Here is a 15,808-nt window from a genome sequence, read left to right as displayed (position 1 = left end):
ATTGACCCAGATTTTATTGATTAGTATGTATATATATTTGAAATCTTCCGGTTTTAATTTTAAAAGCTTTGTTTTATTAAGTTTGTTGACCAAGGAAGTAAAGTTTTTGAAAACGTTGATGTGGAATAGGAATTAGTAGATTAAAAAAAATCATTCGGTTACCTATCTAAAAAAGGAAAGTAGTTTGTAAAACAATAAATAAGCATATTGTTGGTTACTAAAACAAGGGAAGGTCTAAAATTTTAATTTTTTTTTTGCACAAACAAACTACTATATGAATATAATTTTAGCCTCAGCATATGATTTATAAAAGAGATGTAGATAATTAGTTTTTCATTTATAGCAATAAGTTTTGATGATTATTATCTTGTTTGAGCTATAAAATTATTTTATAAGTAAAACAGTGCAACAAAAACAAAATTGAAAATAAACAATTGATCGCAAAAAAGAAAACAAGAAATGCAATAAACAAAATATTTAGTTTTCTTTATTTAATATTTTGACTTTTTGAAAACAAGTACCAAGATCTCAGCTTCTAGATGAGAAATAAAGTAGTTTGTTCTTTCAAGACCTAAGTTAACAAACTAAGTATCGGTCAAAGACCTCGTCAGTACTTTTATAAAACCTTAAAACGAGATATTATATTTTAATAAGAGTTTATATAAGTACTGACGAGATCGTTGACCGAAACTAAAATTTCTAATTTATATGTACAAAGGAACCTTTCAGTTATCGAGTCGTACACCACATGCTTATAAAGTTTCTTACGAGCTATTACTCATAGTTATTTTTATCATTTAAATATTTAAATCTTTAGTAATAGAACAATCAGTTAAACGAAAAAAAATTAAGAAAACAAAACTAAGCAAAAATTGACTGAATTTTGTGTATAATAATGTACTATGAATCTTGTTTAGTAATATAAGAACTAAAAAAAGATATATAACTTTAAATTAACTTTTAAAAGAAGATAAACAACACTAATAACAAACGTGTGAATACTTGAATTATAGGTTACAACTTCTTAAAAGAAGTAAAATGTAATACGCTGAAATATTTTTATAAATTTTTTATATAATTATTTTGTGCTAAAATGGTAATTCTTATTTTATTTAATAATTCAAGTTGAACAGTAAAAACAATTTTACATTTGAATAGTTAAATATACTATTGTAAATTTTTTAAAAATATTTTAAAGAAGTGATTTTTACAATAACTGAACTTAATTTTTGAAAATGAAAAAATGAAGGTAAGTACTGTAAAATTTATGCTTTTAATAAGATAAAAAACAATAATAATTTTAACAATAATGATATTTACAACAACAAATTTACTTCTATTTTAAAATATGCTTTTTTTCTTTTTTTTTTGAATACATGTCTAAGTCTAAAGCTGTAATAATAGAAAGAAAGTAACATTTGCAAACATAAAAACAAATAATTTTTCTTTGATTTCCTCAAAAAAAAAGGGAGATATTTTTAATTTGCTTGGAACAGTTATCTTAGCTTACTATTTAAATTTATTTTCTGCTAAAGTAAAAACATCTATAATTTTTTTTTACATTTGCATGCTCAAAAGAAAAAAAAAGTTTGTAAGTATTCTGAACTTAATTCAAAATAATAATCTTAAAGAATAATCTTAAAAATAGCTGGATAGAAAATGCTTAAACCTAGACTAAACCAATGTTACTGTAACCAAACAAATCAACTTTCGAACAATATAGTGTTTACTTACTACCTGATGTATCTGCAATATACTTTTAAAGTTATAAGTCAGTAAAAAAGTTTCAAACGAAAAACTAGAAATGTTTTTGTAGTAGTTTTTTCGAACGAAAATCATATAGTTAATAGAAAAACTATAAATATATTAACAGAAGATAATAAATTTATGATAAAAAAATACTTGCAACTTTATGTTCAGTGGTTCGCTAATACTTTTTTTAAAGTTACTAATTTAAAAGCATCAATTGAATCGTCTTGAAAATAAATTAGTATGTAGTTTCATTATTATGAGTATTAGGCTTTCTGGGTCGTCTAAGTCTTAATCTTCTTCACAGTCTTAGCAGTACCAAGATACGTTACGTTAACAATTTAATACAACCTAAACAAAAAATTACCGTGTCATAGTTAATCAAAATTAACTCACCCTCAATATTGATAATTTAAGTTTGAAAGTAAAATAGAAAACAGAATGAAAGAATTAAAAAAAAATTCTAAAATGTAGGCAGTTTTATTTTAATTAATTACAATTTTAGGTTTCAAAAAGTTGAAAACAATGTGTTCTAGTCACGATTGTACAAAAAAAAAAACTATTAAAGAAAAAAAAACTAGTGACTAACATTATAACATAGAAAGTGTTAACGAAGTTTCAAAAATCTAAAAAGTAAACATTTGTTTCTTTTATAACTATAAACTAAAATTTTTTAAAAAGTTTTTAGTAAACTTATGTTGGATAACTTTAAAAAAACATCCATTAAACGCATTAAAAAGATTAGGTATCACGACTTAATTAATAAGTTAGGGATATGTTATACATTTTTTACACATAAAAACTTAATTTTTTTTTTAACTTATTACAGTTACTACTTAATTTACTAATTAATAAGATTAACATTACAGTGGGTTTCAAGGTAATCAGAATCTGTTCAAACTTAAGTGCTAAAAAATAATTAAGTGCACCTCAAGTTGAAGTTTAGATATTTATTATGTCACATTGTTTTATGTTGAAATAAGTTGTATATCAACATAAAAAAAACTTGTTGTGTTTTATTTTTGAAGTAAATTGTTTGAAGGGTTAAAAAAAAGGTCACGTTGTAACTTACAACTTGTAACTGATACTGCCGCCTGCGAAGACATATATTTTAGAAAATTGACCCGAGACTACCAAATTTCTACCAACCACAGAATTAGTTGATGCATTTTTATAAGAAGTATTATATTTTCAAAAGTTTATCAAAAATTAGTACTGTAGTAAAACTTGTGTAAATTTAAGAAAAATCTCACAAAAGTCACATGAAGTAGTTAAATTTATTAAAAAGGTTTTGTAAAATAAACTACTTATGACGTAAACTCAAAGGACTTAAGAGTCAGTTACTTTTTGTTATAATAGCTTGTTTTGCTTAAAATTTAAAATTTTAATTGGTATCTGGACCAATAATACTTAAACTTAGTGGATAGATCAAGAGTCGACTTACCAAATTCAAGGTATGGAAAAAACTAAACAAAGTAAGTATTTTGCTTTATATATACTAGTTGAAATCCTTCTATTCATATGTTTTTTAGTTCGATAGCTTTTTTTAATTATTCAAATAGACTTTTAGCTAATTCAAAGCAAGTTTTAGTCCAGCTTTGTCTATTTTACCAACTCGAACAACTCACGTTTAATTTTATATAGCCTAAATATTGATAGTTTAAATTAAAGTTGGAAAGTAAAATAAATAACAGAATGAAAATTATTTAAAAGTTTTTTAAAACGTAGACTTTTTTATTTTATATTAATTACAATTTTAAAGTTAAAAACAATGTGTTCTAGTCATATTTATATAAAAAAATGTATTAAAGAATAAAAAAACTAGCGTCTAAGATTATTTCATGGAAAGTTTTGACGAAATATTGAAAATCTAATAAGAAAGTATTTGTAAAAAAATCAATTCTATTAGTTTTTAAATGATCAGCACTTTTTAATATAGATCAATACAGTAAATTCTTAGTTTAAAATAAATAATTAATTGTTGTTAAAATTCTAATACAGATAACGTGTTTAGAGCATATTATAAGCTCTTACATTCTAAAGTATTAAAACAAAGTAGTATGAGTAAAAAGTAAAAAAAAAAGTTTACGAAGATATCTTAAAAAGAAAACAAACCAAGAAAAATATTACTTAAATTTTGAAGTGACTTTGTTGAGTATTCTGTTATTTCTAGATTTATTGCCAAAAATAAATCATATAAACCAAAAAAAGACTAAGTAAAGAAAAAAAGCAGACATTTGTTGTTCTTGCCAAGTATAAAGAGAGAAATACGAACAAGGATTGGAGAATAATCTGAATTACAAACTTAATAAGATTTTGTATGTACGTAATACTAAAAAGAAATTTTTGTTCAAACGAAGTATTGGATCTAGTTCCAGGAAAACTATTTTGTGCAAAATTTAAACTCACGAAGCTTTTATCGGGTTTGAGAAGGTTGGAAGTTTTAGAAATGAAAGGTATACAAAAAGAACATGAAAACGTTTTACTCTCTAAAAATGTTAAAATAGAGAATTCATTTTGAAACTTGTTTCAGCAAATCAAAAAAAAAAAAAAACCAAGAAGTTTAAAGAAAAATACAACTATAGTTAGTTATTGCATTTTCTCGCTATGTAGTTTTTTGTTAAAATACTTTTAGCTTAAAGAGGTAGAGCAGATAAGTTATTTTTTATCAACAATAAGAAATTTAAAGTATTTCTATTTTATAAAGCTTCAGTTTTTTACCTTCTTACCTCATGCTTATCAAAAGAAAAGTATTTAACACAGACAAAAATATTTTCTAGTTTGGTGCAGTATCCCAAATTGAAATTTAAGAAGACAAAACTTAAATTGTTTAACATAAGTTTTTAGTCAAAAACACAAATTAAAGAAACTTAACTTATGCATATGAATATAAGATGAAACTTCACTTCTTAAAAACACAAAAATAGTTAGTTGTTTTCATTTTCTTCTTTATTTAAATCTCAAACAAACCATTTTTTGTTACTTTGTATTACATTTTTTAAATTTTCTTTAATATAAGCTAGTTTAACAACATACTAGTTATTTAAGTTAGCATAGGTATAAAAATATCCAAGACATTTAATTGTAAGATCTTATTCATGTTGTAAGTTAGAATTACTATCTAAGTCTAACATTTTCTTATTAATCTTAATACAATATTTTTTTGAATAATCATTTTTGCAGTATGCAATTTGGTAAAAATAGTTTATTCATTCTCTCACAAAGCTATAATGTAATATGTTTTTATTTGTCGAAAACTAATAAAAAGATCTCAACTTTTAGAGGAGAAATTATATTTATCAAATTCTTTCAAGATATTTCAAAGCAGACTCAGTTTCGGTCAAAGACCTCTTCAGTGCTTATCTTAAAAAAGCGAAATTTAGGTATTAATCAGACCTAGATACACGTTTTTTTTAAATGTAAATTTCTTTTTGAGTACTCTTCAAACATTTAAGTAGAATTTAAATTGTCATTTAATCTTTACTAAACGTTGAAATAAAGTAAGTAATTAATTCTAAAAAAGCACTGAAGAGGTCTTTGACTGAAACTGAGTCTGCTTTAAAATATATTGAAAGAATTTAATGAACAAAGCTATATATAACATTAAAAACAGATGTTTTGTGTTTAGAGAACATTATAAGCATATACTTCGTAACAATCACTAACAATAACTATTCAAATTTGAGAACTTTAAATCCGACGATTCAAATTCTTACTTTTTCTTTTAATTGGCCACAACTCAAAAATTAATATATACATATATAGAATAAAAAAATGCGCTTGTAGGTCCAATTAATACCTACACACATTCTTTTTTCTTGGACAGTATTAAGTATTTCTAGAAATATGGCTAAAAAACTAAAGTATAGTAAATTTTAGTAATTATTTAAATTATTTATTGTTAAATAGTTTTTTTTTGAAAAAACAAAAACTTGTTTTTAGGTATTAATCAGACCTAGATACACGTTTCTTTAAATGTAAATTTCTTTTTGAGTACTCTTTAAACATTTTAGTAGAATTTAAATTGTCATTTAATCTTTACTAAAACGTTGAAATAAAGTAAGTAAATAATTAAAAAGAAGTTTACAGAAAAATTTGCAAAAATGAAATAAATGAACATAAAACTTAATAAAATTAAAATGAGACTCTGTTGAGCACTTTTCTAATTCTAGAACTACTCCAAAAGTAAAGTGTTTAAATAAAAATGTGAGAAAGCTAATGGAAATAAAGAAAATCAGAACTTTTAATCAAAATATTTAAAAAAGCTTTGAAATGGATTGTTAAAAGAATGTAAATTACGAAAAAACAAAAATTCGGTGTTTATTTGATAGTAATTATAAATTGTGATTCTGACAAAATATTTGAACTATTTGGAATATACATTTGGAGAAAAAATTAAGCTTTTTAATGCTTGAACACTTCAAAAGTTAAAATTGAATGGACCTTAGTAAATAAAAAAATAAAAACTTTAATTACTGTGAAAAAATTCGAAAAACGAGTTTAATTTAAAGCCTGTTTACGCAAAATAAAAACAATGTATACTAATGACGAAAAAAAAAACAAGGTTAGTTTTTGTATTACTTATACAAAATATTTTGTAGAAATACTTTTAGATTAAAGAGGTAGGGCCGATAACTTTTTTTTTATGTACAATTTTTAATAGCACCTTAACTTTACAAATTAGTTTTTTACTTACTGAAATCATTACTACTATTAAAAAAATGAGTTCACAAAGTTATTTTCTAATTGCAGCACTAAAAGAATAATTCAAAGAGCAAATAAAATATGTATATTAAAAATATTACAAATGAACAAAGACATCAAGTTTTTTTTACAAAGGAATGATAAAATAAAAATTTTGAGGAGCCAAAACAAAGTTATATTTTTTATTTATACTAACTATTTTTTTGTTAAGGACTTTTTTAAACGAGTAAATTGATGGCTACATTTATATTTTTGCTAAACGTTAGTTTTTTGCGTGCTTTTTTTTATATAAGCTAAAGAACCATTTTAAATTTTAGCTCCATATAACTAAAGTTATACTAATTGTAAAAACGATCAAAACTTTTGAACTTCAATTATTTTCAGACAGAAATCTAAATTTTATCAATTTTTTTAAACTAAAATATCGACATGTTTCTGATGGTTTTCAAGTTTATCGAAAAATAGTTTATATGTAGGGTATCATTAATTTTAATACTTATCATTGATGGGTGGCACATTAGCAAACTTTTAACTAATTAATAATTTTAACGATTTTACTTTTAGTTTTGTTTGTTACGATGCGAAAATTCAAAAATTATCTATCCAATAAAAAATAACAAAAGTTTAAGCTAAAGTTCGTGAACCCTAAAATGAATTTCGTGCACACCGTAAATATCATTATTATAATAAAACAATATAATTATTATCATAGTATGTATTTCAGACTACATTAAACCTGTTTTACTACTAAAGGGAAAATGATAAGGGATTCACAGTCCTTGTGGTTAGTTTATTACACTTTCTGTATATACATCTATGATTCTAAATGATTTGAACAATAGTCTTAATAAAATACTGCTTAAAATGTTTAGATTAGGCTATTTTTTCACACCTTTATAGAGTATTTAGAGTTTTAGACTAACCTTTGACTAATGCACTTGTAAAGTGTCTTGAAGTCGATTTCGTAAACTTTGTAAAATAATTTATAAGTTCAAAGACAACAAAGACGTAGAATTTAACAATTATCAACACAAAATACTAACTAGCTGTTGTTCGTTCAACATTCAATAAAATATATTTATCTTTAAATGTAGAGATTAAACTCAGACTACTCTTTCTTCTTTTTATAATTTTTCGTAGTTATACCATATTAGAAAAACTATTGTTAACTTATTTCAGTTACATTTACAGTATAAAATAAAAAAAAAAAGATGTATAATTACTTAAAATATTTTTTCAATAATGATATTTTGCTAGACTCTTGTTTTTAACAAGTTAATTGTTCCTCTAAACAAGACAAATTTTATAACGTCAGTTTGTTTTAGCTAACATTTTATTTATAATTTGTAACGGTTATCGTTAAGCTAACTTTTAGTTTTCATATTCAACTAAAAAAAATATGTTTTGACCACTAAATAATGCTTGTATCTTACAAAAGAATGAAAAAGATTAAAAAATTTAAGTCTTTTAACTTCTAGTAAACAACTTTTAAGTTATATAGCTATTATACGTAAGGACTGATCAAAACAGTATTTTAGGTTTTAACTAATTCAAAAAATGTAACTACAAATTGTTCTAGATGAATTTATATATTACTACTATATAAAAGCAAATTGTACAGTAATCTTCCTTTATTGTACCAACATATGTTTCTGTGTGTTAACGAATCAACACAGAAACATATGTTGGTACAACAAAGGAAGATTACTGTACAATTTGTTTTTATTTATATTCTAGTGAAGTTACTTCATTAGGATCTTTTGTTAGCAAACGATTAAACCTATATTTTGAACAGTTATATTACTACTAGTTAAATTTTTAAATGCTTAAGACACTAAGATTTGAAAAAAACACGACTATTATCTTGCAACAACACTTACCTTCGGATAAAGTCCATAGTTTTTCTTTAGTCAAAACAAACATTCACAAAACATCAATTATTTATTAGGTTTTATCATCAAAATTGTCATTTATTTAAAAAACAATCTTCTAATAGGTACAAAAAGCTACATTAGAAAATTAAATAACACATCCTGTTTATCAAGTTTTAATAACTTTAAAACATGTTTAAAAAAAAAAACCTTTAAAAAAGTTAAAAAAACTAAAGTTTTAATAATTTAAGATTTGAACTCATAACAAGTTGTTTAATTCTTGAATTTAACTTATCTAAACTTTTATTAAAAATACTTTAACTAAACTTTCTATATTAATCGTATTAGTTATTTATCATACTAAGTTTAACTAATTTGTTTCATGCAATGATTTACACAAAGTAATATTTAACAAACTTTTTTCATAGTAATTCTTGCAGACGAAAACCCAACCATATTAAGATCCGCCTTTGTTTTATTATTTTTGATATGGCAGTAATCTATAAACGACAAAACAAAACCTTTTAGCAAATATGGTAGTTCAACTTAATGCATACAATATAATAAGGTTTACCAAACTAAATTTCATAAAAGCCCCTTGGGCAAAAGTTAAAAATATTGTCGCCCTTAATTTTAGAAATCGCCTTTTTACTAACTAGTTAACATTTATTTTTTCGCCGCAAAAATAACGGCCCCTTATAGTTGAAATCGTTTCTAAAGGGGTAAGATTGCTAGCTTTGGAAAAACCTGCACAACAATATGGCTTAAATAAAGTTATAAAGAAATTACTGTTTTTGTAAAAACTTGACTAAACTTGTAAAATTTTAGACCTTTTAGTTATTAAAGTTTTAACTGTTAGCTTTAATTTCAACAGTTTCAATTAATAATAATAATAATAATAATAATAATAATAAAGCTAATAGTTAAAATTTAATAATGCTTAAAATTCTGCTTTAAAAAACTGGACTTAAAATTTTTAACTTAAAGTATTACAAAACATAGTTAAATATTTTGTACGTATATTAGCATTGAGCTCTTAAAAAAAACTCTGTTCAGACAAATAAGTAATTAATATTTTCCTCAAATGATTGATACTTGATGATAACAATTTATACATCAGTGCCTTATAAACAGTACTTAGTTATTGAAATTACCATTAAGAAACAGCTAACAACCAAATAAGGAAACATACCGTGGCTAGAACCAGGGTAAAAACGAAACCAAGTTTGCTTGACACCTCCTGCTTTGTAACAGAACCCTGGCTGACTGTATTGTGAGCCACATTCTATTTTTCTTGTGACTGAACATGCCTATGGTGCAAGTTTAAATTTTTAACAAAATGTTGGTTGTAAAAATAATTATACATTATAAATAAGAAAGTATCTAGAGTATTTTTTTAGTTTTGTATAAAAATAAGCTATAGCATATAAGCAACATATAAGTTTAAAACGTTTACAACCCGTCCTCAAAAAACGTTTATTAATTATTAATAATAATATATATTAAACTATGTTATGCAATAAAATTTGTAGAATTTTGAAAACAATTATTTGAATAAAAAAAATATTTTAGAGAATAAAGAACACTATCCTTAACAAGAAGCTGATCATCTGCCTTTAGCATCTTTGTTCAGAAAAAAAAGTTTAAGTAAATAATGGTCAAAATCAGAACTAACTACAACGGAGACTTTGTTGTGTCTTACAATATCCAGGCCAAATGTGTCAGATGGTAGGGTCTGGTAAGAAGGTCTAATAGGTTTCGAAAATGTTATGTTTTCCCCATCACCGTGTTTTTTGTACTGATTTGTCCTAAATACTTCCCCTCCGTGCCCTCCTCTGTTTTTGTTGAATAAAAAGACTAAGATGACGTTCTACAGTTGCATTAGATATTTAAAATTATTAATTTTTGTAAAACTTAATAACTTCTTAAAGTATTAATTTATTATAAAAGTGTTCTATAATTTGAAACTATAAAAAAAAATAGTGGTTTTACTTCTAAAAAGGTATTTATAACAACTATATATAAATAAACATTGCATACAACTTTTTCTTCAAATGTTATTTTTTTGTTGTACCTTATTACTTTTAGCAGTTAAACGTCCTTAAGAAAATATTTGCGTACAAAAAACATTAGTTAAAACATAGTTTTATGTTGTAATATTAACAACAATAACTGCATAAAGTTTTGTAGAATAGTAAAAAAAGACTGAGTATATCAATTAAAATATAATTATATAAAAAAAACGTTTGTATTTTATTTAACTTGAAAGTAATTTTTTTTAATAATCCATTCACATATCTAAAAAAAATTTAAATAAAAACTTTGCAATGTTTGTTTTATAAAATGTTTTAATAAAGCATTAATATTTAGTTAATATGTTAACATTAATAACTTTACAGAATTTATGATAATGTTAATATTCTTTAAATTATAAGAACAAATTATACAGTACTACTTTTATAATACCGACATATGTTTCTCTGTGTTAACGGATTAACACACTTCAACTGGGTTCTGTAAAAAATAAATACTGTAAGGAAAGAATAGAAGCTAAAATAGGTGTATACATGTGTTCATTTGAATAAAAATAGTTTCTACAGCTTTTAGAGGTTAATGGTTAATGATAGGTTATTACTATTCTTTACTATTCTAAAAGATAAAGTTTTAAAATGGTCGATTGAATATAAATAGACTAAACTTTAGAATTAATCAAAAAATATTTTAATGAAAATATTTAGCTATGTAGATAATACTGTTAATGGTTATAGTTGCGAAAGATTCTACATTGCTAAGTATATTTTTTATGTTTTTTAACATCAGTTTCACTTCTTAAAGTATACAAATGTTTAAAACAAAAAATTGTTTAGTAAAATTGTTACAGATTTTTGCTTTTAAGATAAAAGAACTATTATATTTTTTACTAAAAAAAGTAATATAAAGTTTACTTAGTTTTATATAAGATTTAAATAAATGATGACGATGGATAACTCAATAAACTGTGTAAAACAATTAACATAGTCTATAAATTACTACTTATTAGTTTTAATATTTATTAAAATGAATTTATATAGATAAATAAACTAATATATATTAATAAAATATATACTAAAATTACGATATATTAAAATACATAATCGTATAACTTAAAGCTAAAATACGGTAAAAGATCAAAAATATGATACATAAAAGCTGTTCCAGAGTCGATAGTTATATTAAACATTAAAACTTTTATCCGCATGATGTTAACGAAGAGCAAATGTAAAATTTAGTAATGATTGATAACGAGGTTTACACTTTGCCTTTTAGTTTAAAATTCTAAATAATTTATAATAATAGCTTTATCAGTGTTTAAGTTCACTTATTTCTAATAAAATATTTACAAATAGTAAAAATATACGAAAACTATTTAATGAAAAAAAGTGCTAAAAAACCAGTTTTGATACTCGTATCTTACCAGGTATAGTTTATTTTCTACAAATAGTTTTGTCATTTATACAAAAATTTAAACTAGTTTCTTTTGGTAATCTATAAAATGACAGAACAAAATTAAGTGAAACACTCTTTTTTTTAAGTGTTACTAACTGTTTAACTTTAGTTTTATTATTTTAAGAATGAGCTAGATACAACATAGCACACAATTTACTTGAAAACTTAAATAACTCTCGCAATATTGAAAATATATTTTGCTCAAGAGTCAATCAAATAATACAGTGGCATATGTCGCGACGATTGTGTGTGATTTGGGTGGTCGAATGGCATGTTTTTAATGTGACCTTATTACCGTGCAACATTATTGCATCTGCAGAAAGTTAAAAGATACGAACAAACACGTTTGAATTTTTAAAGCAAAATATGTAATCTTTGTATACGATATGAAGGTTTTGGTTTATTTTGTTATAAACTATCTTAAAAAACGTTACTTTTTATTTAAGAGGAATCAATACAGCAACTACTTCAAGCTACTGTTATATGTGAAAGCTAATAATATTATGAGGAGAAAAATCAATATACTTTAAACTATCAACTATATAGACAATTTTTTAAGACATAACTATAAAGTAAAATGAATCATACTTACTGACATTTAGGGTCGGAATAGTCAACTGATGTTCTCCTGTAAGGTGCTCCAATAAAGATGTGCCTGAAAAAAACATCGAGCTTTTGATCTGCTGTTGTTGTTGATCTTGCGGTAAAGTTCATTATTTATTACTTTTAAGAGAAACATTTTTCTACACATTTTTCAGATATTTTCAGTATGCATTTTGTTTACACTCAGTAGGCTACCAAACCGAAATCACGCCGAGACTCACCTCTTCAAGCCAACTCTGACTTGATACCCGAAAAAATCGATGCTGCTGTCAATATTATCATGAGTTCGCTCGTTATGAGGCTCGCTGCTTCGTGGTGGAGAGTGAATGAAATCGACGTTCTTCCAGTCTAATAAACAGCCGCCGTGCTTGGTTGGCAGCAGCAGAACCAATGTCAATATAATTAATAATGTCATTTTGCCGCCCAACCGAGCGACTTGAATTATTCAGCACCTTTATTTTCGAATTTAAATTGTAAGTTTTGCGGCGCTCGGCCGTTTTTAATAACTGAGCCTCACGATAAATGTAAGTGCAAGCACTAGTTTTATCTTGTTTGAAGTAGTTAATTTAGTATTTTTTCGACTTCAGTAAAACAAAAATGGTACATTTATTACTTAAAATATTGAACACAAACACAGTTTAGATTTAACAAATAAAACTATAAATATATACTTATAAACCTAGATCAATAAAATATTGTCTTTTCATAAATAGCTTACATAGTTACTAAAACTAACAGATTTAGTTTTCAATAAGTGTATTTAAAGTAAGCGTTACTTTAAGTACTAACCCGGAAACTTCATTCACTACTTTTATAATTTGAAAGATGAAAATACTTCTCCTTTATATTTACGTCATTTTGAACTATTTTCCCACATTATCTATATACAAAACAGAAAATATTTATCGTAAGTATTTCTTTTAGTTTAAACTAACTAAGAACTTAGTAAGGACTGCTTTAAATTCTGGTGTATTTAGTTTCAAAATAAAAGATTTATCATTCTTAACTTAGAACCATTAACTTAATATTAAATAAATTTAAATAACTTACTGTCATATTTCAAAAATTTCAATAACACTTTACTTTGAGTTTTAATTGAATTACACAAAGTCTTAATTTCTTTTAAACTTAAGTATTATAACGCATTGAGGTCCTGATCAAGTTTCAAGTTTAGTATAAACGATTAGCATTTGAGATAGCAAGCCCCAGTTTCGTATTTCCTTCGTCCTCAAATACTTTGCATTTTCAAAATTTTGTACCTTTTTCAAAAGGTCATGCGAGCGTGTAACAGCGTGTAATTACATAAAATCGTCGTTCATTAAAATGCTTTTGCAGCGTGAGGCGCCTCGTGTTTGCACAAAGATGAGTCTTTTAAAACAACAGCACTCAACTTTTCAAGGTTGTTTACGAAATTAAGTCCCATGATTGAGTTTAATTGGCAATAATAAAGATTTGTAACTACAGATAAAAGAAAGTATTAATAAGGGTGGGGAATAGTTCAGATTTTAAAATAAATTGTCATTTTGAGAGTTTTTCTACGAAAAGTCCAATTTTGAAGCAACGAAACTTCAACTACATTGAAGAAGAAAACCTTAAAAATGGCATTTAAAAACTTAGGGTTATGGTTATAAAAAAATAAAACATTTTTTTTGTTAATAAATAAAACTACACTTTAAAAAGTACAATACTTAAAACTAAGTTATAAAAGTTAAACACAACCCAAATATCTAAATTCTAGAATAAGTTTTTCAGTTAAGCTTTAATGCTTTGTTATTTTCAAATAATTGCTTTATACTTAAGTAAATATTCATAGTTTATAAATTTTTTGTTGAGAAAAAATAATAAATGTAGTACAAAAGCTAATAAAAAACGCTTGTGACTAGAAAAGTTCAGTAAGTTTTATCAAAGTAAGCTTCAACTGTCAGCAGGGGGGAATTGTGCCTAACTCATATGTGTCAAAGGTAAGTTGTAATACACTTATACTTGCACTTATACGTGTGGTCGGCATTTCATGTGTGTGGTCATCTTGTATATAGCTTTAATGTTGTTATTTTAGGGATCTTTGTTCTGGCGCATCCAGCTAACCGTTTTTTGTTTAAAAGTTAAAAAAGTATAAGAGTTTTAAATGTATTTTTGGTCTTTAAATATTTATAGCAAAACTTTGCGTGATGTACTGGTTTTAGGAAAAAAAACTTGTTTCTAGCTTTAATTAAGTTTTTAGGTAAAAGTTATTACATATAAATCAGAAATTTAATTTTCTGTTTACTTTTGAATTTTTTTTTAACTGCTATTATAAATGGAAATTTTAACTGTAGTACCAGCCATCAGTATACAAACACAAATATAAAAACAAGTACACAATTTATAACTACGGAGTCAATAATTAGAAAAAAAAAAAAAAAATTGTTTTCTGTTTATAAGTTTACTTTTAACCTTTAGTTAAAATAATTACTTTTATAATACTATAGTTTTATTCTTAACATTTCAAACATTTTTTTATATGTGAAAGTTTAACTTTTCAGATTTTCTTTTTAAATCAATGACTTTAACTTAGCAATTAATCTAATATAACGTTAACCGCACGGTGTCCTCGTTTCGAGCCAGTGAAGTGTTGTGACATCGGTCAACAGTCGAGTTTAACGATGATTGATGTCTTTTGTTGCAATAAAATAGCATTGCTAACGAGTTTCACCGCAGTTGTTAGCGGCTTAATCGCATATTTCTACCTGATTTCAGAAGCGATTTTATTAAAACACTTTAAACTTAAAAGTTAACGCAGTTAAAAACGAATTAATTTTAAAAAAACATTAAAAAGTTCTACAGTTGAGTTTTTTTTATTTAGTAAATTTTTATCGGTAGTTTTTTTTCTGCCATGGTCAAGTTTTAAAACGGTTTCGTTCATAACGTATTTATGAATATTAAAATAAACTTTACATTTAAATTTTCAAGCAGCGTTTTTGTGCTGATCCGATCAAATGTGCACAATTTAGTTTGCAAAGAAATAAAAAATATTAAAAAGAGTTTTTAGTAAAAATCGATTTATATTTAGCGGTTAACGAATACATAATTATTTTTAAATGTTAATTGTGTACAGTAATGAGAAACTTTTACTGTATTTATAAGGTATTAATTCTAACTTTATAAAAAGTATAGATTTTTAATGATTAAGATATATAACTAAAATAAATTCTAAAAATATAAAACTCTTTAGTTGGAATTGTAAAACTATATAACTACAATTTAGTTGGACCCAGTTTAGAAAATAAAATATTTGTGTATTAGACTATAAAGAAATTAAAACAAAGTAAGTAAAATCATTAATAATTTAAAAGAAAAGTAACGCAAAACAATAGAGCACATAAAAAAGTGTTTGAGTTGCGAACTAATTAAATAAA

At 24.5% G+C, this 15,808-nt stretch overlaps 1 protein-coding gene across 1 annotated transcript; it reads right to left on the bottom strand.

The window, feature by feature from the left end:
* Window positions 1-8,732: 8,732 nt before the first annotated feature.
* Window positions 8,733-12,857, bottom strand: LOC145836563 (uncharacterized). The gene is made up of 5 exons (XM_082944357.1): window positions 12,635-12,857; window positions 12,403-12,465; window positions 10,000-10,159; window positions 9,517-9,634; window positions 8,733-8,824 (listed from the first exon to the last, which is right to left on the bottom strand). The coding sequence occupies exons 1-5, from the start codon at window positions 12,826-12,828 to the stop codon at window positions 8,733-8,735; spliced, it is 627 nt and encodes a 208-aa protein (XP_082800483.1). The 5' UTR covers window positions 12,829-12,857.
* Between the last annotated feature and the right edge of the window lie 2,951 nt (window positions 12,858-15,808).

This window comes from Thalia democratica, chromosome 5 (genome assembly GCF_965202585.1).
Source record: "Thalia democratica chromosome 5, ktThaDemo2.hap1.1, whole genome shotgun sequence".
Classification (NCBI taxonomy): domain Eukaryota; kingdom Metazoa; phylum Chordata; class Thaliacea; order Salpida; family Salpidae; genus Thalia; species Thalia democratica.
This window is presented reverse-complemented; position numbering and strand designations above follow the sequence as displayed.

Coding starts and splice junctions, on each gene's coding strand:
- LOC145836563 (XM_082944357.1), bottom strand. CDS start 12,828: ATGACATTATTAATTATATTGACATTGGTTCTGCTGCTGCCAACCAAG. Junction 12,466..12,634: donor GTCAGAGTTGGCTTGAAGAG/GTGAGTCTCGGC, acceptor TGTTTTTTTCAG/GCACATCTTTATTGGAGCAC. Junction 10,160..12,402: donor TATTCCGACCCTAAATGTCA/GTAAGTATGATT, acceptor CAACAAAAACAG/AGGAGGGCACGGAGGGGAAG.